Source organism: Delphinus delphis, chromosome 15 (assembly GCF_949987515.2).
Source record: "Delphinus delphis chromosome 15, mDelDel1.2, whole genome shotgun sequence".
Lineage (NCBI taxonomy): Eukaryota > Metazoa > Chordata > Mammalia > Artiodactyla > Delphinidae > Delphinus > Delphinus delphis.
Window position 1 is genome coordinate 25,288,377 of NC_082697.1, and position 26,972 is coordinate 25,315,348.

The 26,972-nt window shown below is 41.1% G+C and overlaps 1 protein-coding gene across 3 annotated transcripts in view; it reads left to right on the forward strand.

Annotated features, from left to right (window-relative positions):
• The window catches only part of CDK5RAP1 (CDK5 regulatory subunit associated protein 1), a 45,651-nt gene extending 20,666 nt beyond the window's left edge, over positions 1–24,985 (forward strand). For 2 of the 3 annotated variants that reach the window (XM_060031055.2, XM_069541479.1), the window contains exons 11-14: positions 3,468–3,598; positions 5,840–5,989; positions 18,915–19,055; positions 23,549–24,985. In XM_060031055.2, coding sequence (XP_059887038.2) covers positions 3,468–3,598; positions 5,840–5,989; positions 18,915–19,055; positions 23,549–23,629 — 503 coding nt within the window. In that variant the 3' untranslated portion in view covers positions 23,630–24,985. The remainder of the gene's footprint in view (positions 1–3,467; positions 3,599–5,839; positions 5,990–18,914; positions 19,056–23,548) is intronic. The other variant, XM_069541480.1, reaches the window with a different exon arrangement.
• The last annotated feature ends 1,987 nt before the right edge of the window (positions 24,986–26,972 follow it).

The following is a 26,972-nucleotide window of genomic DNA, read 5'->3' on the forward strand; positions in this document are numbered from 1 at the left end:
GAAACTATTCCAAAAAATTGCAGAGGAAGGAACACTCCCAAACTCATTTTGTGAGGCCACCATCACCCTGATTCCAAAACCAAAGATACCACAAAAAGAAAATTACACGCCAATATCACTGATGAACATAGACGCAAAAATCCTCAACAAAATACTAGCAAACTGAATCCAACAGTACATTGAAAGGATCATATACCATGATCAAGTGGGATTTATCCTAGGGATGTAAGGATTTTTTTCAATATCCACAAATCAGTGTGATATACCACATTAAGAAACTGAAGAGTAGGGGCTTCCCTGGTGGCGCAGTGGTTGAGAGTCCGCCTGCCGATGCAGGGGACACGGGTTCGTGCCCCAGTCTGGGAAGATCCCACGTGCTGCGGAGCGGCTGGCCTTGTGAGCCATGGCCACTGAGCCTGCGCGTCCGGAGCCTGTGCTCCGCAACGGGAGAGGCCACAACAGTGAGAGGCCCGCGTACCGCAAAAAAAAAAAAAGAAACTGAAGAGTACAAACCATGTGATCATTTCAGTAGATGCAGAAAAAGCTTTTGACAAAATTCTACACCCATTTGTGATAAAAGCTCTCCAGAAAGTGGGCATAGAGGGAACCTAACAACATAATAAAGGCTATATATGACAAACCCACAGCTAACATCATACTTAAGGGTGAAAAGCTGAAAGCATTTCCTCTAAGATCAGGAACAAGACACTTTTTTTTTTTTTTTTTTTTTTTTTGTGGTACGCGAGCCTCTCACTGTTGTGGCCTCTTCTGTTGTGGAGCACAGGCTCCGGACGCACAGGCTCAGCGGCCATGGATCATGGGCCCAGCCGCTCGGCGGCATGTGGGATCTTCCCAGACCGGGGCATGAACCTGTGTCCCCTGCATCGGCAGGCGGACTCTCAGCCACTGCGCCACCAGGGAACCCCAAGGAACAAGACACTTTTATTCAGCATAGTTTTGGAAGTCCTAGCCATGGCAATCAGAGAAGAAAAAGAGATAAAAGGAATCCAGATTGGAAAAGAAGAAGTAAAACTGTTACTGTTTGCAGATGACATGATGCTATACACAGAAAATCCTAAAGATGCTACCAGAAAACTACTAGAGCTCATCAATGAATGTGGTAAAGTTGCTGGGTACAAAATTAATGTACAGAAATCTGTTGCATTTCTATACACTAGCAACAAAAGATCAGAAAGAGAAATTAAACAATCCCATTTACCATTGCATCAAAAAGAATAAAATACCTAGAAATAAACCTACCTAAGGGGCAAAAGACCTGTACTCTGAAAACTATAAAACACTATAAGATGAAAGTTAAGAAACTATAAGATCAAAGAAATTGAAGATGACACAAACAGATGGAAAGATATACCGCGTTCTTGGATTGGAAGAATCAATATTGTCAAAATGATTATACTACCCAAGGCAATCTACAGATTCAGTGCAATCCCTATCAAATTACCAATGGCGTTTTTCTCTGAACTAGAACAAGCAATTTTAAAATTTATATGGAAACATAAAAGATGCCGAATAGCCAAAGCAATCCTGAGAAAGAAAAATGGAGCTGGAGGAATCAAGCTCCCTGACTTCAGACTATACTACAAACTTACAGTCATCAAAACAGTATGGTACTGGCACAAAAACAGAAATATAGATCATTGGAACAGGATAGAAAGCCCAGAAATAAATGCACACATCTATGGTCAATTAATCTATGACAAAGGAGGTAAGAATATACAGTGGAGAAAAGACAGTTTCTTCAGTAAGTGATGCTGGGAAAACTGGACAGCTACATGTAAAATAATGAAATTAGAACATTCTCTAACACCATACACAAAAATAAACTCAAAATGAATTAAAGACCCAAATGTAAGACTGGATACTATAAAACTTTTAGAGGAAAACATAGGCAGGGCACTCTTTGACATACATGGCAGCAGTATCTTTTTTTTGGCCATGCCACATGGCTTGAGAGATCTTAGTTCCCCAACCAAGGATTGAACCCAGGCTATGGCAGTGAAAGCGCCAAGTCCTAACCACTGGACCACCAGGGAATTCCTGCAGCAATATCTTTTTTGGATCCACTTCCTAAAGTAATGAAGATAAAAATAAACAAATGGGAGCTAATTCAACTTAAAAAGCTTTTGTACAGCAAAGGAAACCGTAAACGAAAAGACAAGCCACAGAATGGGAGAAAATATTTGCAAACAAAGCAACCGACAAGGGATTAATCTCCAAGATAGACAAACAGCTCATGCAGCTTAGTATCAAAAAACAAACAGCCCAATCCAAAAATGGGCAGAAGACTTAAATAGACATTTCTCCATAGAAGACATACAGATGGCCAAAGAGCACATGAAAAGCTGCTCAACATTGCTAATTGTCAGAGAAATGCAAATCAAAACTACAATAAGGTATCACCTTACACTGGTCAGAAAGGCCATCATCAAAAAATCTTCCGACAATAAATGCTGGAGAGAGTGTGGAGAAAAGGGAGCCCTCCTACACTGTTGATGATAATGTAAATTGGTACAGCTACTGTGGAGACAGCCATATGGAGACAACCACTACGGAGACAACCTCCATATTGGTACAACCAGTTTGGATGTTCCTTAAAAAACTATATATAGAGCTTCCATATGATCCAGTAATCTTACTCCTGGGCATATATCCCAAGAAAACCATAATTCAAAAAGATGCATGCACCCCAGTGTTCATTGCAGCATTATTTACAGTATCCAAGACATGGAAGGAACCTAAATGTCCATCGACAGGAATGGATAAAGAAGGTGTGGTACATATATACAATGGAATATTACTCAGCCATAAAAAAGAATGAAATAATGCCATTTGCAGCACTGTGGATGGACCAAGAGTTTATCATACTAAGTGCAGTAAGTCAGACAAAGACAAATAACATATGATGTCAATTATAAGTGGAATTCATAAAATAGATAATCAACAAGGACCTACTGTATAGCACAGGGAACTCTACTCAATATTCTGTAATAACCTAAATATATGGGAAAAGAATCTGAAAAAGAATGGATATATGTATGTGTAAAACTGAATCACTTTGCTGTGCACCTGAAACTGACACAACATTGTAAATCAAATATACCCCAATATAAGATAAAAATTAAATTAAAAAAAAGTTAAAGCAGGACAAATTTGAAAATACGGACTCCTACTGTGTCCCTAAATCCAATATTTGTAGTGAAAAATATCTTTTCTAGCACTGAGGGGAATGTAGACTGAGAAGCCAGGCTCTGGCATGGGAACCTTGTTGATGAGCAGGCCTTTACCTCCTTGCTCTATAATAACTGTTCCGTTTTACTTGCACACGGGTTGGCTAGCTCCAGGGAAGGCCTTACAGTCTCTATCCTTCCCTCCGTAATCCACAGGTACCAAAGGCTTCTCTTGAAGGTAAGCAGCAGTGACATGCTGTCTTTTGTTGTGTATCACAGGTGTGAGCCTCAGCAGCGATTTCATTGCTGGCTTTTGTGGTGAGACGGAGGAAGATCACCTCCAGACAGTGTCTTTGCTTCAGGAAGTTCAGTACAACATGGGCTTCCTCTTTGCCTATAGCATGAGACAGGTGAGCCCTGGGCTGGGGGAGGAGCTACTTCTATGCTGAGACTGACATAATTCCCGACCAGTTTCTGGTCGATTGTGGACAGCTGGGAAGAAAAGAAAGTGGCAGCGAGGCTGTCCTTGAGAAACCACAAGGATCTTACCATTCATTTCTTTATTTTTTCTAATAAACCTGTCTACCCTTTTATACAGTTCAGCAACTTGAGATGAAAAACAATTGTGCTAGTATTCCTCTTCATTAGAATATTTAAAATTATGTTTAGGTTGTTCAGAATTTGAAAGTGGAGGGAGGGGCACTGTTCTCTTTAAAAGAAACCGAAAATCTTTTATTAATATGCAGAACTTCTTTTTTGGCCAACAGATGTGATTTGTTTTACAGAGGCTCTTTGTTGCCCTCCTAGCCATCCTCAGCCTTTTTTTTTTTTCTTTCTCGGTACGCGGACCTCTCACTGTTGTGGCCTCTCCCGTTGCGGAGCACAGGCTCCGGACGCGCAGGCTCAGTGGCCATGGCTCATGGGCCCAGCCGCTCCGCGGCATGTGGGATCTTCCCAGACCGGGGCACGAACCCGTGTCCCCTGCATCGGCAGGCGGACTCTCAACCACTGCGCCACCAGGGAAGCCCGAGAAATTCTTTTTAATGCTAGAGTTGGGAAGTGAGTTTTCAGTGTGAGGTGGAAGCATATCCTATGGGCATTGAATATGAGTGTTTACTTGGAGTCTAATTCCTAGATTAGGGTTAAGGTCCTAGAGGCTTAATCAAGTAGCATAGTGGATGAGAACAAGCACTCACGTTGTGCCTTTCCCATTTAATAATGTGTGACCTTGGGAAAAGTTTTTGCTTTCTTCATCTGTGAAAAGGGATAACATAAATACCAACCTCATCAGGTTATTTTGAGATTTAAGATAATATATATAAAGCACTTAAAATAGTGTTTTATAATAGTTAAGTGCACAGTAGAGGTTAGTTGTTAATAAGACAGAATAGAGTAAATCCTGTAAGAGAATTCTGTTTTAGAATTCTCTACCCATTCTTCATTTCCCTCTGGATGTGGTAGTTCTCTTAAAGGCAGATTGGTTTGAATGTCTAGACTTTGGTGTATAGACTTTCCACTTTTGTCTAGCTCGGTGGTTCTCCAACTCCATTATGAGCTGCGTACCTAAAGATATATATAAAGTGTGTGTGTTTATATATATAAACATGTATGTACACTATGATTTTGGATGATTTAAAAGGTTTTCAAGGATACATTTTCTTTTCTTTTTTTTTTTTGACTGGGTAAAACCTGAGTGTGGTATAAAATTCAAAAGGTCAAAATAGTATGCAGTGCAAAGCAGTTGTTTTTTCTTCCTGGGTTGCCTAGTTTTTCAGTTCCTTCCCTGAAGGCAACTGCTTTTAGCAACTACTTCTTTAACCTTCCAGAGACATTTCATGTATTTATAAATATATTTATTTGTATACTTTCTACATCAAAGTTATTATACATGTTGATCTGTGCCTTGCTTATTTCTGTTCAGAGTATATTTTGGAGAGCAATCATATCTGTATACATAGCTATCTCATTCTTTGTCACAACTGGGTAATATTCCATTGTGTAGATAAACCATTATTTGTTTTACTGGTTACCTATTTTTTAAAATAAATTTAAAAAAATTTATTTATTTATTTGGCTGCACTGGGTCTTAGTTGCGGCACCTGGGATCTTCAGTTGTGGCATGTGGGATCTTTTAGTTGCAGCATGCAGACTTCTTAGTTGCACCATGCAGACTCTTAGTTGCAACATGCATGTGGGATCTAGTTCCCTGACCAGGGATTGAACCTGGGCCCCCTGAATTGGGAGCACAGAGTCTTACTCACTGCACCACCAGGGAAGACCCTACTGGTTCCCTATTGATAAACATTTACTATGCTTTGCATCTTGTGTCTTTATAAACACTGCTGCTGAGTAACCTGGTATATGAATTATTTAGTGTCTGTATCCTATAAAAATATCAAGAACAATTTTGAGTCTATGATTTCCATGTGCTAAATTTAGAATTTAACCCTTGTAAAAACGTGGCTCCACTGTATAGTTACCTTTTTCTCTTAGAAGGCCCAAGAGTTAGAGAACCCTTGTGGTGTGGCTTGTGTTCCTATACATGTGTCTGTAAATTGCAAATTGGATGAGCATGTCTGCCTCCGTGTTTGAAGAACGGATTCTACAAGTCCGTGGTGACCTCCATCTCTCTTTTTTTTTTTTTTTAATAGAAGACACGGGCATATCACAGGCTGAAGGATGATATCCCAGAAGAGGTAAAATTAAGGCGTTTGGAGGAACTTATCACTGTCTTCCGAGAAGAAGCAACAAAAGCCAACAAGACCTTTGTGGGTTGTACCCAGCTGGTGCTGGTGGAGGGGGTGAGGCTATGTGTGTATGTATGTATGTATGTGTATATATATATTTTGTTTTGTTTTTTAGAGCACAGTATATCTCCCTTTATTTAGATCTTTGATTTCTTTTAGCAGTTTTTAGCATATAGATCCTGTACATGTTTTCTTAGATTTACACCCATTTTTTTCTTTTTTTTAGCTATTGTAATTGCAACTATATTTTTATTTTGGGTGTCCATATGTTCACTGTTAGTATGTAGAAATAATTGGTTTTTGTATTTCTATCTTGTATCCTCTGATCTTGCTGAACTAAATAGTTCTAGGAGTTTTTTGGGTAGGTTGCTTGGGATTTTCTTTGCAAGTTATCATGTCTGTTTTTCTTTCTTCCTGTTGTTCCAGGGTTCCTTCTTTTTTGTTTACTTTTTGCTTAGAGAACTCCCTTTAGACACTCTGGCAGCACATTCTCTTTGTTTTCCTTCATCTTAGAGTGTTTTGATTTCTTCTTCATTCCTGAAGGATATTTTTGTATTTAGTGCAAGGATTAGTGAAAAGTATTTCTGCTCCACCTTTTTGGAAACACTATTATATGTGTATTTTTAGAAACAATTTTATTGTTTGTTTTCAGTCCTTTTAAAAATCACACTTTCTTAGAAATGTACTGCGTTTTGGAAGTTTGGAGTTCTGTAGTCTTCTGTGGTCAAGCTTGGGAACCTGGTCATCATTTAGAGCACTAAACAGATGGGATAAGGGGTGAGTTAGGGAACCTAACCTTCTGTGAAGCTGCATTCTTCGGCTATTGAAGAGGAGAGGAAAGAGAGAGATAGGGCTCTTTCTGTGACTCCTCACAAGTCCAGGTTTGAGAAAGGAGAGTCCTGCTCCATGCCTTAGGATATGGCAGTGTCAAAATCAGCAATTGCTTGGTATTTGTGTTTGTTAGGACTCTCTGGTAGTGAGTAACAGAGGGGAAACTTGTTCAAGCCATTCAGTCTAAGCCAAAAATAATTCTGTGTTGTATAAGACTTCAGGAGTGTTTTGTGGAGCCCAAAGGCAAGAATACTGCCAGGTGTCTGGAAGGGACTGTACCCAGTCTGGGAAGCCCTTGAGGCTCAGACTTTCTTCTCTCCTCCTCAGACCAGCTTTTCCTGATTCTTCATCTGTGTGGTAGAGTACAGCAGCCCTATAGTTCCTGTGTTTCATGGTGTAGTTCCAGTTTTTCACAGACCAAAGTTGTGTCTTTTAGCTCCAATTCAGATTTCCAGGAGAGGGAGTCTGATCACCTCAGCTTGGGTTAGGAATCTTCCTGTGGTCTGGTCTAGTAGCTGCTGATGGTTGGTGATGCTGAGCTGGTGAAATACCTCAAAAGTGTTTGCCTCGATAAATGCTTTGTTATTTAGGGTGTCACTGTGATTCTGGAGACCTGTACATGAACATGTCTATTAGTAATCCACATTTTATCCAGTAGGAATTAGGTCATTATATGCCCAGCTCTCCTCACACAGGGTCTGGTCAGAATAGTGTACCTGTCTTTTGATTGAATGAATAAGTACTCAAAGGTTACTAATTTTTGTCCAACACTTCATCAACCCCACAGAGGGCCCATGGTAATTAAATGAACCAAAACAAGGCTTTGTTTTTTTTTTTTTTAAAAAAAAAAACATATCCAGCATAAGCCAGTACTCACCTGGGGCTAGAGAATAAATGAATTTTTCAAGGCCAGCATTGGAATCTTCACTTTTTTTTTCTTTTTACATCTTTATTGGAGTATAATTGCTTTACAATGGTGTGTTAGTTTCTGCTTTATAACAAAGTGAATCAGTTATACATATACATATGTTCCCATCTCTCTTCCCTCTTGCGTCTCCCTCCCTCCCACCCTCCTTATCCCACCCTTCTAGGTGGTCACAAAGCACCGAGCTGATCTCCCTGTGCTATGCAGCTGCTTCCCACTAGCTATCTATTTTACATTTGGTAGTGTATATATGTCCATGTGACTCTCTCACTTTGTCACAGCTTACCCTTCCCCCTCCCCATATCCTCAAGTCCATTCTCTAGTAGTTCTGTGTCTTTATTCCTGTCTTACCCCTAGGTTCTTCATGACTTTTTTTTTTTCCTTTCTTAAATTCCATATATATGTGTTAGCATGCGGTATTTGTCTTTCTCTTTCTGACTTACTTCACTCTGTATGACAGACTGTAGGTCCATCCACCTCATTACAAATAGCTCAATTTTGTTTCTTTCTATGGCCGAGTAATATTCCATTGTATATATGTGCCACATCTTCTTTATCCATTCATCTGATGGTGGACACTTAGGTTGTTTCCATCTCCTGGCTATTGTAAATAGAGCTGCAATGAACATTTTGGTACATGACCCTTTTTGAATTATGGTTTTCTCAGGGTATATGCCCAGTAGTGGCATTGCTGGGTCATATGGTAGTTCTATTTGTAGTTTTTTAAGGAACCTCCATACTGTTCTCCATAGTGGTTGTACCAATTCACATTCCCACCAGCAGTGCAAGAGTGTTCCGTTTTCTCCACACCCTCTCCAGCATTTATTGTTTCTAGATTTTTTGATGATGGCCATTCTGATGGGTGTAAGATGATATCTCATTGTAGTTTTGATTTGCATTTCTCTAATGATTAATGATGTTGAGCATTCTTTCATGTGTTTGTTGGCAGTCTGTATATCTTCTTTGGAGAAATGTCTATTTAGGTCTTCTGCCCATTTTTGGATTGGGTTGTTTGTTTTTTTGTTATTGAGCTGCATGAGCTGCTTGTAAATTTTGGAGATTAATCCTTTGTCAGTTGCTTCATTTGCAAATATTTTCTCCCATTCTGATGGTTGTCTTTTGGTCTTGTTTATGGTTTCCTTTGCTGTGCAAAAGCTTTGAAGTTTCATTAGGTCCCATTTGTTTATTTTTATTTCCATTTCTCTAGGAGGTGGGTCAAAAAGGATCTTGCTGTGATTTATGTCATAGAGTGTTCTGCCTATGTTTTCCTCTAAGAGTTTGATAGTTTCTGGCCTTACATTTAGGTCTTTAATCCATTTTGAGCTTATTTTTGTGTATGGTGTTAGGGAGTGATCTAATCTTATACTTTTACATGTACCTGTCCAGTTTTCCCAGCACCACTTATTGAAGAGGCTCTCCTTTCTCCACTGTACATTCCTGCCTCCTTTATCAAAGATAAGATGACCATATGTGTGTGGGTTTATCTCTGGGCTTTCTATCCTGTTCCATTGATCTATATTTCTGTTTTTTGTGCTAGTACCATACTGTCTTGATTACTGTAGCTTTGTAGCATAGTCTGAAGTCAGGGAGCCTGATTCCTGCAGTTCCGTTTTTTGTTCTCAAGATTGCTTTGGCTGTTCGGGGTCTTTTGTGTTTCCATACGAATTGTGAAATTTTTTGTTCTAGTTCTGTGAAAAATGCCAGTGGTAGTTTGAATAGGGATTGCATTGAATCTGTAGATTGCTTTAGGTAGTAGAGTCATTTTCACAATGTTGATTCTTCCAATCCAAGAACATGGTATATCTCTCCATCTATTTGTATCATCTTTAATTTCTTTCATCAGTGTCTTATAATTTTCTGCATACAGGTCTTTTGTCTCCTTAGGTAGGTTTATTCCTAGATATTTTATTCTTTTTGTTGCAGTGGTAAATGGGAGTGTTTTCTTGATTTCACTTTCACATTTTTATCATTAGTGTATAGGAATGCCAGAGATTTCTGTGCATTAATTTTGTATCCTGCTACTCTATCAAATTCATTGATTAGCTCTAGTAGTTTTCTGGTAGCGTCTTTAGGATTCTCTATGTATAGTATCATGTCATCTGCGAACAGTGACAGCTTTACTTCTTCTTTTCTGATTTGGATTCCTTTTATTTCCTTTTCTTCTCTGATTGCTGTGGCTAAAACTTCCAAAGCTGTGTTGAATAATAGTGGTGAGAGTGGGCAACCTTGCCTTGTTCCTGATCTTAGTGGAAATGCTTTCAGTTTTTCACCATTGAGGATGATGTTGGCTGTGGGTTTGTCATATATGGCCTTTATTACGTTGAGGAAAGTTCCCTCTATGCCTGCTTTCTGCAGGGTTTTTATCATAAATAGGTGTTGAATTTTGTTGAAAGCTTTCTCTGCATCTATTGAGATGACCATATGGTTTTTCTCCTTCAGTTTGTTAATATGGTGTATCATATTGATTGATGTGCGTATATTGAAGAATCCTTGCATTCCTGGAATAAACCCCACTTGATCATGGTGTATGATCCTTTTAATGTGTTGTTGCATTCTGTTTGCTAGTATTTTGTTGAGAGGATTTTTGCATCTATGTTCATCAGTGATATTGGCCTGTGGTTTTCTTTCTTTGTGACATCCTTGTCTGGTTTTGGTGTCAGGGTGATGGTGGCCTCGTAGAATGAGTTTGGGAGTGTTCCTCCCTCTGCTATATTTTGGAAGAGTTTGCGAAGGATAGGTGTTAGCTCTTCTCTAAATGTTTGATAGAATTCATCTGTGAAGCCGTCTGGTCCTGGGCTTTTGTTTGTTGGAAGATTTTTAATCACAGTTTCAATTTCAATGCTTATGATTGGTCTGTTCATATTTTCTATTTCTTCCTGATTCAGTCTTGGCAGGTTGTGCATTTCTAAGAATTTGTCCATTTCTTCCAGGTTGTCCATTTTATTGGCATAGAGTTGCTTGTAGTAACCTCTCATGATCTTTTGTATTTCTGCAGTGTCAGTTGTTACTTCTTTTTCATTTCTAATTCTATTGATTTGAGTCTTCTCCCTTTTTTTCTTGATGAGTCTGGCTAATGGTTTATCAATTTTGTTTATCTTCTCAAAGAACCAGCTTTTAGTTTTATTGATCTTTGCTATCTTTTCCTTCACTTCTTTTTTATTTGTTTCTGATCTGATCTTTATGATTTCTTTCTTTCTGCTAACTTTGGGTTTTTTTTGTTCTTCTTTCTCTAATTGCTTTAGGTGCAAGGTTAGGTTGTTTATTCGAGATGTTTCCTGTTTCTTAAGGTAGGATTGTATGGCTATAAACTTTACTCTTAGAACTGCTTTTGCTGCATCCTATAGGTTTTGGGTCATCATGTCTCCATTGTTATTTGTTTCTAGGTATTTTTTGATTTCCTCTTTGATTTCTTCAGTGATCACTTTGTTATTAAATAGTGTATTGTTTAGCCTCCATGTGTTTGTATTTTTTACAGATCTTTTCCTGTAATTGATATCTAGCGTGTGGTCAGAAAAGATACTTGATACAATTTCAATTTTCTTAAATTTACCAAGGCTTGATTTGTGACCCAAGGTATGATCTATCCTGGAGAATGTTCCATGAGCACTTGAGAAAAATGTGTATTCTGTTGTTTTTGGATGGAATGTCCTATAAATATCAATTAAGTCCATATTGTTTAATGTATCATTTAAAGCTTGTGTTTCCTTAATCTATTTTCATTTTGGATGATCTGTCCATTGGTGAAAGTGGCGTGTTAAAGTCCCCTACTATGAATGTGTTACTGTCGATTTCCCGTTTTATGGCTGTTAGTATTTGCCTTATGTATTGAGGTGCTCCTATGTTGGGTGCATAAATATTTACAGTTGTTATATCTTCTTCTTGGATTGATCCCTTGATCATTATGTAGTGTCCTTCTTTGTGTCTTCTAATAGTCTTTATTTTAAAGTCTATTTTGTCTGATATGAGAATTGCTACTCCAGCTTTCTTTTGGTTTCCATTTGCATGGAATATCTTTATCCATCCACTCACTTTCAGTCTGTATGTGTCTCTAGGTCTGAAGTGGGTCTCTTGTAGACAGCATATATATGGGTCTTGTTTTTGTATCCATTCAGCCAGTCTCTGTCTTTTGGTGGGAGCATTTAATCCATTTACATTTAAGGTAGTTATCGATATGTATGTTCCTATTCCCATTTTCTTAATTGTTTTGGGTTTGTTATTATAGGTCTTTTCCTTCTCTTGTGTTTCTTGCCTAGAGAAGATCCTTTAGCCTTTGTTGTAAAGCTGGTGTGGTGGTGCTGAACTCTCTCAGCTTTTGCTTGTCTGTAAAGGTTTTAACCTTTCCATCAAATCTGAATGAGATCCTTGGTGGGTAGAGTAATCTTGTTGTAGGTTTTTCTCCTTCATCACTTTAAATATGTCCTGCCAGTCCCTTCTGGCTTGCAGAGTTTCTGCTGAAAGATCAGCTGTTAACCTCATGGGGATTCCCTTGTGTGTTATTTGTTGTTTTTCCCTTGCTGCTTTTAATATGTTTTCTTTGTATTTAACTTTTGACAGTTTGATTAATATGTGTCTTGGCGTGTTTCTCCTTGGATTTATCCTGTATGGGACTCTCTGTGCTTCCTGGACTTGATTAACTATTTCCTTTCTGATACTAGGGAAGTTTTCAACTATAATCTCTTCAAATATTTTCTCAGTCCCTTTCTTTTTCTCTTCTTCTTCTGGAACCCCTATAATTCGAATGTTGGTGCATTTAATGTTGTCCCAGAGGTCTCTGAGACTGTCCTCAGTTCTTTTCATTCTTTTTTCTTTATTCTGCTCTGCAGTAGTTATTTCCACTATTTTATCTTCCAGGTCACTTATCCGTTCTTCTGCCTCAGTTATTCTGCTATTGATCCCTTCTTGAGTATTTTTAATTTCATTTATTGTGTTGTTCATCATTGCTTGTTTCATCTTTAGTTCTTCTAGGTCATTGTTAAATGTTTCTTGTATTTTCTCTATTCTATTTCCAAGATTTTGGATCATCTTTACTATCATTATTCTGAATTCCTTTTCAGGTAGACTGCCTATTTCCTCTTCATTTGTTAGGTCTGGTGGGTTTTTATCTTGCTCCTTCATCTGCTGTGTGTTTTTCTGTCTTCTCATTTTGCTTATCTTACTGTGTTTGGGGTCTCCTTTTTGCAGGCTGCAGGTTCGTAGTTTCCGTTGTTTTTGGTGTCTGTCCCCAGTGGCTAAAGGAGGTTCAGTGGGTTGTGTAGGCTTCCTGGTGGAGGGGACTAGTGCCTGTGTTCTGGTGGATGAGGCTGGATCTTGTCTTTCTGGTGGGCAGGTCCACGTCTGGTGGTGTGTTTTGGGGTGTCTGTGGACTTATTATGATTTTAGGCAGCCTCTCTGCAATGGGTGGGGTTGTGTTCCTGTCTTGCTAGTTGTTTGGCATAGGTTGTCCAGCACTGTAGCTTGCTGGTCGTTGAGTGAAGCTGGGTGTTGGTGTTGAGATGGAGATCTCTGGGAGATTTTTGCCGTTTGATATTACGTGGAGCTGGGAGGTCTCTTGTGGACCGGTGTCCTGAAGTTGGCTCTCCCACCTCAGAGGCACAGCACTGACTCCTGGCTGCAGCACCAAAAGCCTTTCATCCACACAGCTCAGAATAAAGGGGAGAAAAAGTAGAAAGAAAGAAAGAAAGGAAGGAAGGGAGGGAGGGAGGGAGGAAGGGAGGGAGGGAGGGAGGAAGGGAGGAAGGTAGGGAGGGAAGGAGGAAGGAAGGGAGATAAAATAAAATAAAGTAAGGTAAAATAAAATAGTTATTAAGATAAAAAATAATAAGAAAAAAATTTTTTTAAAAGTAAAAACAAAAACAGATGGATAGAACCCTAGGACAAATGGTGAAAGCAAAGCTATACAGACAAAGTCTCACACAGAAGCATACACATACACACTCACAAAAAGAGGAAAAGGGGAAAAAATAATAAATCTTGCTCTCAAAGTCCACCTCCTCCATTTGGGATGATTCGTTGTCTATTCAGGTATTCCACAGATGCAGGGTACATCAAGTTGATTGTGGAGATTTAATCCGCTGCTCCTGAGGCTGCTGGGAGAGATTTCCCTTTCTCTTCTTTGTTCTCACAGCTCCCGGGGTTCAGGTTTGGATTTGTCCCTGCCTCTGCATGTAGGTCGCCGGAGGGCGTCTGTTCTTCGCTCAGACCAGACGCGGTTAAAGGAGCCGCTGATTCGGGGGCTCTGGCTCACTCAGGCTGGGGGGGAAGGAGGGGTACGGAGTGCGGGGCGAGCCTGCGGTGGCAGAGGCCGGCGTGACGTTGCACCAGCCTGAGGCGCGCCGTGCATTCTCCCGGGGGAAGTTGTCCCTGGATCCCGGGACCCTGGCAGTGGCGGGCTGCACAGGCTCCCCGGAAGCGAGATGTGGAGAGTGACCTGTGCTCGCACACAGGCTTCTTTGTGGCGGCAGCAGCAGCCTTAGCGTCTCATGCTCGTCTCTGGGGTCCGCACTGTTATCCACGGCTCGCGCTCATCTCTGGAGCTCCTTTAAGCAGCGCTCTTAATCCCCTCTCCTCGCGCACCAGGAAACAAAGAGGGAAGAAAAAGTCTCTTGCCTCTTCGGCAGGTCCAGACTTTTTCCCGGACTCCCTCCCGGGTAGCCGTGGTGCACTAACCCCTTCAGGCTGTGTTCACGCTCCGACGGAAGCCCGAGCCTCAGCTCCCAGCCCCGCCCGCCCCGGCGGGTGAGCCAACAAGCCTCTCGGGCTGGTGAGTGCTGGTTGGCACCGATCCCCTGTGCGGAAATCTCTCTGTTTTGCCCTCTGCACCCTTGTTGCTGCGCTCTCTTCCGCGGCTCCGAAGCTTCCCCCCTCCGCCACCTGCAGTCTCCGCCCGCTAAGGGGCTTCTAGTGTGTGGAAACCTTTCCTCCTTCACGGCTCCCTCTCACTGGTGCAGGTCCCGTCCCTATTCTTTTGTCTCTGTTTATTCTTTTTTCTTTTGCTCTACCCAGGTACGTGAGGAGTTTCTTGCCTTTTGGGCGGTCTGAGGTCTTCTGCCAGCGTTCAGTAGGTGTTCTGTAGTTGTTGTTCCACGTATAGATGTATTTCTGATGTATCTGTGGGGAGGAAGGTGATCTCCGCGTCTTACTCTTCTGCCATCTTCCCCCTCTCCCTCCCTACATCTTCCCCTTCTCCCTCCTTCACTTTTTCTTAGGGGAGACTTTCTTTCCTCCAGTCATGGCCAGTTCATTTATTTATTTTGGCTGCGCTGGGCAGCATGTGGGATCTTAGTTCCCCAACCAGGGATCGAACCTGTGCCCCTTGCAGTGGAAATGTGGAGTCTTGAGCACTGGACCACCAGGGAAGTCCCATGGCCAGCTTAAAACACCGGGTTGCTGTATTCAGTGTCAGAGAAGATGATAACGTCTGTATACTGAGCATTTACTATGTGCCAGAAACTGTGTACTTTACAGTCATCAGCACGTTGAGTCCCACCACAGTCCTTGGGGGTAGTGCTGTTATTACCTCACTTTTGTAGATGAAGAAAGGAGACTCAGAGAAGTAGGAATAACTTCCCCAAGGTCACACAGCTAGTGTGGCAGAGCCAGAATTTGACCCATATCTGTCTCATTCTGTAGCCTATAAGTACCCCCCCCCCCCACCTTTTCAAATTATGGAGAATCTAAAAAAAAAAAAAAAATAGGTATAGAGAGGATAGTGAATGCCCACGTACCCATTAACCAGCCTCAGCAATTTGTTAATACAGTGTTAATCATGGCTGATCTTGTTTCATCTCTACTGCCCCCACTGAGTTGTTTTGAAGCAAGTACAAGACATATATTATTTTGTCAGTAATTATTTCAGTATATATCTCTAAAAGATGACTCTTTTTTAAAATAGACATAATGTGACTACCATATTTGAAATAATTTACAGTAGTTTCTTAATATTATCAAATATGTAGTTGATGTTCCAATTTCCCTCTTTGTCTTATAAATGTTCTTTTATGGTTGGTTTGTTCAAATCACAGAACATGAACACTCTCTCTTTTAAAAAATTTATTGTAAAACAATCACAAACTTGTAGAAAAGTAGCAGTATAGTACTTTTTTCTTTGAAGCTTTTGAGAGTAAGTTGCCCTGGTGCCCCCAATTCCCCAAATACTGCAGTGTGTATTTTGTGCAAACAGGAGCATTCTCCTGTACAACTGTAGTACAACCATCAGAATCAGAAAATTAAGCTTGTTAGATTACTACCATCCAGTCCTTAGACCCCCATTTAAATTCTCCACTTGGCTCAGAACTGTCATTTATAAGAAAAAGATTTAGTTTAGTATTACATGTTGTGTTAGTTGTCATTTTATCACTTTTTAGAAATTTGATGTGTCTTGGCATGGCTTTCTTTGTGTTTTGTTTGGGATATGTTGAGGCTACTTAGTTTGTGAGTTTATAATTTTCATCAAATTTGGAAAATTTTCATTTACTATTCTTCAGATATTTTTTCTGTACTCCTCCTTCCTGCCACCCGTCGCCTGCCCCCTGTTTCTTCTCTCCTTCTCCAGTCACCTATATGTCCAACCACTTGATATTGTGTCATAGGACACTGAGGCTGTTCAGTTTTTTTTCTCTTTTTTATATCTGTGCTTCATTTTAAATAGTTTCTATTTTTCTGTCTTCAGGTTCATTATTCTTTTCTTTGGCAGTGTCTCATTTGCTATTATGTATTGAATTAAAAATTTTAGATCATATATTTTTCATCTCTGTAATTTACATTTGGTTTTTTTAAAATATCTTTGGCTTCTCTTCTGTGTTCTTGTTTTCTTTTGAAACTTAGTATTTGAGCCTAATTATAATAGCTGGTTTAATATCTTTGTGATAATTCCATCACTGCTATCATTTCTAGGTCTGTTTCTATTGACTGACTTTTTTTTTTTTTTTTTTTTTTTTTTTTTGTGGTACGTAGGCCTCTCACTGTTGTGGCCTCTCCCGTTGCGGAGCACAGGCTCCAGATGCACAGGCTCAGCGGCCATGGCTTACAGGCCTAGCCGCGCTGCGGCATTTGGGATCTTCCTGGACCAGGGGATGAACCCGTGTCCCCTGCATCGGCAGGCGGACTCTCAACCACTGTGCCACCAGGGAAGCCCCTATTGACTGACTTTTCTCTTGATTATGAGTCACATTTTTCTGCTTCTAGGCATATCTAGTGATTTTTGATCGGATGTTGGACATTATGTTGTCAGACATTATCTTTGAGTGTCTGAGTTTTGTGTTGGGCTTTGTTCTGATAAGCAGTTTTGTTACTTGTCGTTTGTAGTTTTGTTTGATCCTTTCAAGGTTTTTTTTTTTTTAATTGGGGTATAGTTGCTTTACAATCTTGTTAGTTTCTGTTGTACAACGAAGTGAATCAGCTATATGTATACATATATCCTCTCCCTCTTGGACTTCTCTCCTACCGCCCACCCCTATCCCACCCATCTAGGTTATCACAGAGCACTGAGCTGAGCTCCCTGTGCTATACAGCAGGTTCCCACTAGCTATCTGTTTTATACATGGTAGTGTATATATCAATGCTGATATCCCAGTTCATCTCACCCTCCCCTTCCCCCCTGTGTCCACATGTCCATTCTCTATGTCTGCCTCTCTGTTCCTGCCCTGCAGATAGGTTCATCTGTACCATTTTTCTAGATTCCACACATCACACTGGTCAGAATGGCCATCAAGTCTTGTTTTTAATCTTTGCTAGAAAAGTTTTTTTATTCTAGGGATAGTTTAGTCTTAGTACTACTTATGGCTCTTCTAGAGTTGTTACTGCATATCCCAAGGAATCAGTGAGGACTATTTGGTGGTAGGACAGATGATTCATAGCCCTTTGTGAGATCTGGGAGCTAACCAGCTGGCAGTTCCCAGGTTACTTTCTTTGTCTGACATCATGGATTTTTGCTCCACACAGGGACGTATTATTATTCAGCAAAGACTCAGAGGGCCGCTATGCACATTTCTACAGCTCTTTTTCTGCTTAGCTCCCTCCTCTCTCGAACTTGCTCCACAATTTCCAGCTATTGCAGGCTCCCTGGACTTTGATCCAACTTTCCTCAATTCAGAGAGAACCACCATGCTCTGCCTTGAGATCTCCCTCCCCGCTTTGCATTCTCTCGTCTGGCATATGTCTTCTGGTAGAATGCAGGGGTGATTGAAGGGCTCACCCCATTTGTTTTCCTTCTCTTGGGGATCATAATTTTGCAAATCTGTTGTCCAGTATCTGAAAATAGATGTCTCATATATTTTGTCCAGTTTCCTGGTTATTTAAGGCCTGAGGATAAATTTGGTTTTTGTCACTTCCTCATGATTGGAGCAGAAAGACTTGGGTATGTTCTGGAAATTAATACCATCATACTGGTTTTAGTATTCTCCTGGCCCAGTCTTTTGCATGTTGTGATGGAAACTCTGGCTTCCAGTCTGCCTATTCACTGGGACAAGTAACCCAGGCCAGACAACCCCAGAACATTCCTGAGACTATGAGAGTCTGAGACTATGAGACTCTGTGAAGTGAGAGTCCTTTTGCCAAGTGTATCACCCCTATGTCCTTGGCATCAGGCCTGTTGGAGGTCCATTCCCGCGAAAGGTAATTTTGTAATCAAAGACTCGTTGATTGAATCATATATTATATTGTCAGAAAATTTTATTGAGCTTCTGTTGTGTGCTATTTACTGCCCTTGTTGGTGAAGCAGCAGTAAAGCACTTAGTCTTGTGATTCCTTGGTTAAGAAATGCTCTATGGGGACTTCCCTGGTGGCACAGTGTTAAGAATCTGCCTGCCAATGCAGGGGACATGGGTTCGAGCTCTGGTCCGGGAAGATCCCACATGCTGCAGAGCAGCTAAGCCCGTGCACCACAACTACTGAGCCTGCACTCTAGAGCCCGCAAGCCACAACTACTGAAGCCCCGTGTGCCTAGAGCCCGTGCTCTGAAGCAAGAGAAGCCACCGCAATGAGAAGCCCACTGCAACGAAGAGTAGCCCCCACTTGCTGCAACTAGAGAAAGCCCGCACGTAGCAGCAAAGACGCAATGCAGCCAAAAATAAATAACTAAATAATTAAAAAAAAAAAAAAAGAGGTATCATACTTAAAAAAAAAAAAAAAAAGAAATGCTCTATGGGTCAGACCCCTGAGGATCTGAGACAGACCAAGAACTGATGACTGTGACAGACTGATAACCTCTCCTCTGTTCTTTTGCAGCTCAGTAAACGCTCTGCCACTGACCTGTATGGCCGGAATGATGGAAACCTTAAGGTGATCTTTCCTGATGTAGCGATGGAGGATGTCACTAACCCTGGGCTTAGGGTCCAAGCCCAGCCTGGGGACTATGTGCTGGTGAAGGTAAGGTATCCTTTTGCACTGTTGACTTGCACTGTGAAGTGGGTATTGGATTGGATAATTTGGGGGAATGAAAATTTTTTCTGGAGAAATTCTTTAGTAAAATAAAAATCTCTTCTCAACCTGACCAATGGAAGGGCACTTGAATTGAATTTTAGCCTGCTCCAAACTAGGCTTTTTGTTTTTCTTCTCTCCTGCCCTGAAAGGGTTCTTTCTGGGAATTTGGTGAGGTTGGAATACATAGTGGCAAGTAGTTTCCTGCTGCAGAGAGGCCAGGAAGTGTAAGTGATTTTAAGTGAGTTGATAGTTCTCTCTGTCAGAGATCAGCATGCCCTTCAAGGTCTCTGATGCTGCAGGCATCCCTAACTTACGTGTGCTCCAGTTTCCTGCATCCCTTCCCTGGACTAACAGGTCTAGTTGAATGGCTGTGGGATTTTCCCTTTCTCCCTCTCGCCATTTCACTGAGGATATTCCTCATTTCTTCCCTCCTTCATGAGTTTCTTCCTTCTTCTTTCTCTTCCTACACTACCACAGGTCTGCTACTGCCATCTTCCTTTTTTTCCTCATGTCCACTTTGCCCCAGAGCCAGAGACTGGCAGGACACATACTGATGAGGTGGGCAGGAGTAAGACCACTTTTCCAACACTGAGCTTTGAAGCATCTGCAAAGAGAGAGGTGGCGAGAGGGTGATGCTTCTGCTGATGTTGTTCAGTGTTATGTCCTCCACCCTGTTCCTTAGTGCCTTACCCTCTCCTCTGCTTTCTGTCCTTGCTCTTCATCACCTCCCTCTGGAGTCATGGGAGCCATGGTTCATGGTGTGCAGCTGAGGGAGGCTCATTCCCCTGGCATGTAACTTCTGTAGATTGGCCTGGAAATTTTACCAGCGCTCAGAACTTTTCTGTTCTGTCCATCTAACAAAAACAATGATTTTTCATGTTGGGAACTTGATGATCCCCTTCCTTTCTGGCCTTGCCCTGACTGGGGATTGTCTTAACTTTCAGCATTACCTAGAGATTTCCTAAATGAAGTAATTCCTACTAGGCAACAACGTGATTGATCTGGAAACAGTCTCTCATAGGCTCTTCTACTTGTTCATTCTTCCTTTTTGACACTGTCTTGTTTTCTTCTTTGTCTTCTGAATGTTTGCTTCTTTGATTTTCAGTTGCTTTTTCATACCTCTTCCTGTTCTCTTTCTACTGTAGGTAAGGGTTATTTGCAAGATGAGTTTGGTGGTATGGGTTGTAATGTTAGTATGATATTCTTTTGTAAAATGGAAAAATTCCATTTGTCAAGAAAGATAGAAAGGTGATACTTGGGACTCTTTTTTTGTTCCGATACTTACGTTACTTGGGACTCTTTTGATGCGAAGTGACATAAACCCCACAAGTGAGATTTAGTGGAAGGATCAGAATGAAGGAGAAGATGTGGAACCAGAGGTCTGTTGGATTTTTCTGTCACTTTTCTCATCTTTCTCTACTTAAGCGTCCCCGGGCTGTGCTAGAACCATTTCCTCATAAATTTCATTTTCTTGTCTCCCTTTCTTCTATGGAGCTTATTTGGCTAAACTCCAACCTTGGTGAAAGTGGTTATCTGCTTACTCTGCAGCCGCACCCTAGCAGCTGAACGTTGTTGGGGAAGAGCACACAGTTAATCTTTGTTACATAGATTAGGTCAGATGATGGGGATTGAAAACTCAAAATATGGTGGCTTAAATAAGGTAGGAGTTCTCTTTGTCATAAAAATCTGGATATAGAAGGTCCAGGACTGGTGATTTTGATGACTCCATGATCACCAAGGGTCTAGGCTCCTTCTGTCTTTTGCTCTGCTGTGTGTGGCCTCCATTCTCAAGGTTACCTTATGATTCAGGTTGGCTGTTCCAGCAGCCATGTCCTAGCTAGTAGCAAGCAGGAAGAAGAAAGGTGAAGGGCTTGTCCTCTTCCTTTTAGGACAGTTTGCAGAAGTTGCACATCCTATTTCCACCATGGTAGCATATCACGCCAGGCTGCGAAGAAGCTGAGAAGTGTGGTCTTCATTCTGAATGACAATGTGCCCAGTTAAAAATTGGGAGTTCTGAGGAGTAACTGAGGAAGAACAGGAGAACTGTTGGGGGACAAATAACAGTCTCTTCACATAAACCAACTGCACTCAGTTCACATTCATGCCATAAAACTCAAATGAATGGCGCTGAAATCCTAATCCTACTGTATTTCCCCAGTAAAGTAACTTTTCCACTCTCATTCTCCCTAAATCTTCACTCACTTATCTAAATCCTAGTCTCAGCTGATGTCTTTGCCGCATATTTCATAGAGAAAATCGATACAATCAGGTGTAATCTCATTGTCTCATCATTATTTCCACCAGCTCACTCACATCTCCACCTGTCCACGCTATCTGCTCACGTGGGACTGTGTAGGAAGTGTCTGCGTCTTCTGTCACGCTGCTCCTTGTGCTTTTTGCTTCCATCCATTCACTTCCTCTCCAGATTTGCATTTGTCTCCTTTCTTTCTTGCATCCTAAACTTAATGTGGCCAAAATAGAATGAATTCTTCCCACTTCCCTGCAGCTTTCTTCTTTTCAAGTCTCCTGCATCTCAGCAAGTGGCACCACTCAGTTGCTCAAACTGAAAATATAGGAATCATCCTAGATACTTACTTTCCTGTACTCCCCATCAGTAGTTCATCTGTTTCAGCTCTACCTGTGGAATGTATCTGGGACCTGACCGTTTCTTTCCTTCTCTAAGCCATCATAATTTCTTGGTTGGGAGATTAGAGCAGCCTCCTCACGGGTTTTCTGTTTCTATATTTTGAAAATGAATTATTTATTGAAGCATATCATAAATGTAGAAAATTGCTCACAAGTGTACTACTTGATGAATCATCACAAAGTGACCCTACCCATGTGAATACCACCTGAATTAAGAAACAAAATATTTTCAGAACTCCCCAAACCCCTGTCATGTTCCTACCAGTTACTCTTTTCCCCTGCGTCCTAATTTCTAATACCCTAGTTCAGTTTTGCTTGTTTTTGATATAAAATTGAATCATACAGTGTGTGTGTGTGTATATATATATATATATATTCTTAACATCTTTATTGGAGTATAATTGCTCTAATACAGTGTATATTTTTGATGCATGGATATTGTGCAATTCATCCATGATTATATTTATCCATATTATATGAATATACCACAATTTATATATTGGTCATTTTGGTTGTTTCCAGTTTGGAGCTATTATGAATAGAATTGCTACGACTATGCCTGTGTTTTAGTGCAAGTGTATATTCATTTCTGTAGGGTATATGGTTTGGAATTGCTGTGTAACAGGGTGTGTATAATAGAAATAGCCAAAATGGTTGTGCCAGTTTACACTCCCACCAACAGTACCTGAGAATTTCAGAGGCTTCATATTCCTGTTTCCATTCTTGCCCTCTAGTCGTTCTGCCCCATAGAAGTCAGTATGACCTTTCTAAATCAGATCACTCACTCATGTGCTTAAGCCCCACAGTGATTTCTCATTGGAGCCAGCATAAAATGCAGGGTGTCCATGGCCTTTTGTGATCTTCCCCAGCTACCTTTCCAACCTCATATGCCCTGTACTCTTTTTATTCTCTTTCCTCTAGTCTTGGTGACCTCCTTTTTGCCCCTCAGACCTAGTTCTAGTGTCAGGGACTGTGCACATGCTGTGTTGCTTAGGAGGCTCTTGATTTTTGCCTGGCTGCCTTTTTTTAAACATTCAAGTTCTCTTAAATGTCATCTCCTTGAGAGGCCCACTGTAGTGCTGAAAGCAGCTTCCCTCTGCCTTGCTTTTTTCACTGTTTACATTAGCCCATTTTATCTTCATAGCACTTTTTAGTGCCTGAAATAACTTTCGTTTGTTTATATATTGTCTGTCTTCTCTTGAAAGCTCTTTTGAGGGTAGGAAAAACATCTGTTTTGTTCTTCTTGATATCTCTAGCACGTAGGACAATTCCTAGAACACAATAGGCACTAAATAAATATTTACTAATGGACTGACTCATTCTTATGGTCAGAAATGAGGCCTCTGGTAATTTTGGGGGTCACATGCTTTCAGCTCTCAATTAGAGAAAAAAGAGAGCCTTTCTCACCAAATATTGGCCATAAATATCTTAAGGAGGAATTTGGTACAGCCTGGATCACAGCTTACCTCTGGGATTAGGAGGGGCAGGGTCTGTGATAGGCAGCTCACACCTGAACTTTATGGTTGCCTCTGGGGAGAAGCCATCTCCCAAGAGAAAAGGGAGAAGTGGCTGTTTGGGAATGACCTATTTTGGACTTCTTAACTTATATGCATTAGCATTGTATCAAACGTCTCTTCCTCTAAGCATCGGGGGCACAGAGGAACCATGCAGTCTCTGCTGGCCTGTTATCTCCATTAGATTCCTTTTGGTGGCCTCTCCTCTGGATGATTCACATTAAGTCCCTGTAGTTCAGTCCTGGTTACCTTGCCTTCTTCTGACTGGTTTTCTTTCAGATCACCTCAGCCAGCTCTCAGACACTTAAAGGACATGTTCTCTGCAGGACCACTCTGAAGGACTCTGCAGCATATTGCTGACCTGAGTGGTTGGCCTCTCATTCCTTCCCAGCAGGAAGAGAGAGATGACTGGTCACTAATGAAAGAGGTAACGAAGCTTTGGAGACAAGCTGTAAGTGGTGAAGCAGCTTTCTATGAAATGGAAAATGCATTTCTTTGCTCCTTTGTGAACAGCTTTTACAGTCATTAAATTTACCTAAACTAAAGTGGTCCCTTTTTATCTACTTTTACTTCATTTTTGCCTTGGTTAGTGTCTCTGAGATTTTCCCTATAGTTTCTGGATTAAGTGTTTCCCAGCCCGATTTCTACCAGAAAACCTCTCTGGTTTTCTCCCATGTACCCTAGGAATTAGAGACTGAAGGGGAGGCGAAGGTGGAGAGAACCATTTGCTTAGCAAAAACTGCTCTAGATCTTTCTAACATTTTGGTTTGATAACATTGACTTAGCTGCCTGTCTCCTCACTTTATTCTCATATTTTACCTGAGAATTTCCCTCATGGACCCCTTTTTTAGCCTGTCAGTTCATTCTTTTTTTTTTTTTTTTGCGGTACGCGGGCCTCTCACTGTTGCGGCCCCTCCCGCTGCAGAGCACAGGCTCCGGACGCGCAGGCTCAGCGGCCATGGCTCACGGGACCAGCCGCTCCGCAGCATGTGGGATCTTCCCGGACTGGGGCACGAACCCGTGTCCCCCCGCATCAGCAGGCGGACTCTCAACCACTGCGCCACCAGGGAAGCCCCTGTCAGTTCACTCTTTACCTTCAGGTCTGACAGCATTTGGAGTTTAGAAAGCATCATTACCTTATAGTAGGCTCTGAGGAGTCATTTTTGGCCCATTCACTACCAAGATTATGTCATTCTGTGGGGATCATGAAAAAAAAAATCCAAAAGATGGTAGTGTAGAATATTTGGAGTCAGAAGGACTTTCGTTGAATTCCCCACTCCATTGCTTCAGAGTTGTGTGAACTTGAGTAGTTACTTTATTATTCTTGTGTGCCTTGAGTTTCTCTTGTGACATGGGGATAATAATAAAATGCTTATCTCATATGGAGGTCAGTGAGATTATACTTGTAAAGAATTTAGCACTGTCTATGGAACATAGTAAAATCTTTTTTTTTTTTTTTTAGTTTATTTATTTATTTATTTTTGGCTGTGTTGGGTTCTCGTTGCTGTGCGTGGGCTTTCTCTAGTTGCGGCGAGAGGGGGCTACTCTTCGTTGCGGTGCGTAGGCTTGCAGTGGCTTCTCTTGTTGCGGAGCACGGGCTCTAGGTGCACGGGCTTCAGTAGTTGTGGCTTGTGGACTCTAGAGCTCAGGCTCAGTAGTTGTGGTGCATGGGCTTAGTTGCTCTGCGGCATGAGGGATCTTCCCGGGCCAGGGCTCGAACCCGTGTCCCCTGCATTGGCAGGCGGATTCTTAACCACTGCGCCACCAGGGAAGCCCCCATAGTAAAATCTTAACAAATGAGAGTGATCATTGAAAGATTTTGCTTCTAAAGCAGACTGTGTATATTAGGATATGCTGAGGCTTTTATTGTGTGTCTGGCTATGATCTCCTTTGACCCCTTCCACTGACCTGCATGGTAGCCTTTGGGAATCCCAGGCTAGGAACATCTTCCTCACCTGTCGGTATGGCTTGAGAGGGTTGATTTCTGCCCTCAAGATCCATCTTCTACTCAAGAAATGTTTGTTATGGCTCTTCACCTCAGTTCTTCTTTCAAAATATGTGAAAAATTCTTTTTTGGAAATTTTATTTTACTTTTTATGAAAAAGTGAAACATACATGTGGTAAATAATTCAAACAATACAGTAGGTATCTGTAATTGGCCCGTTTCCTTCCCATCACTTTTTTCTAATCCCCTAGTTCCTTTTTAAAAAGCCAGCACTTGGGACTTCCCTGGTGGTCCAGTGGTTAAGACTCCGCGCTTCCACTGCAGGGGACACAGACTTGATCCTTGGTTGGAACTAAGAGCCCACATGCTGCAAGATGTGGCCCCCCCCCCCCAAAAAAAAGCCAGCACATTTATCATTTTCTAATATGTCTTTTCAGATATAGTCTCTGTATATATGGTGTTTAGTGTGTGTATTTGTTTCATACAAATGGTTATACACCATGTACACTACTAACAGCTTTATTGAAGTATGTGTAATTGACATACAACTGATATGCACACATTTCAAGTGTATAGTTTGGTAAGTTTTGACCTATGTATATAACCATGTATAAACCGTCACCAAATCAAAATAGTGAATATATTCATCACCCCTGAAATTTTTCTCATGTCCCTTTGTAATCCCTCTCGCCTCTGATCCCCCATCCCCAAGCTACCATGGATTTTTCTGTCATGCCTTTTGACATGTTGTGTTTAATACTTCCCAATTTCCCTTTTGATTATTTTCTTTGACCAATGGGTTATTTAGAACTGGGTTATTTAATTTCTACATGTTTGGGGATTTTCCTGAGATCTTTGTGTTAGATTTCTAATTTAATTACGTTGTGGTTAGAGAACATACTTTGTATGACTTTAATCATTTGAATTTTATTGAGACTTGTTTAATGGCTCAGAGTATGATCTGTCTTTGTAAATGTTCGGTGTACACTGGAGAAGAATATGTGTTCTGCTGTTGTTGGGTGTAGTGTTCTGTAAATGTCAGTCAGTTCACATTAAACCTATAATATCCTTGCCTACTATCTATCGAGTTCTATCAGGTATTGAGAGAGGGGTATTGAAATTTTTTTTTTTTAATTTTATTTATTTATTTACTTTTGGCTGTGTTGTGTCTTCGTTTCTGTGCGAGGCCTTTCTCTAGTTGTGGCAAGCGGGGGCCACTCTTCATTGCGGTGCGCCGGCCTCTCACTATCGTGGCCTCTCTTGTTGCGGAGCACAGGCTCCAGACGCACAGGCTCAGTAGTTGTGGCTCACGGGCCTAGTTGCTCCGCGGAATGTGGGATCTTCCCAGACCAGGGCTTGAACCCGTGTCCCCTGCATTGGCAGGCAGATTCTCAACCACTGCGCCACCAGGGAAGCCCGAAATTTTTGAAAATAATTATGGATTTGTCTCTTTCCCTCTTGCAGTTCTACAGTGTTTTGCTTCATGTATTTTGAAGCTATGTTAATACATGAATAAACATTTAGGATTTTTATGTTCCCTTGATAATTGATTCCTTTATCAACATGAAGTGACCTTCTTTACCCCTGGTAATATTTTTTGCTTTGAAATCCACATTGTCTGATGTTACTGTAACCCTATATAGCCACTTTGACTGATTCCCTCTCCCTTTTCGTTGCGATGTAATTCACCTACCATTAATTTCACCATTTATGCAGTTCAGTGGTTTTTAGTAAATTGATGAGGTTATGCAACCATTA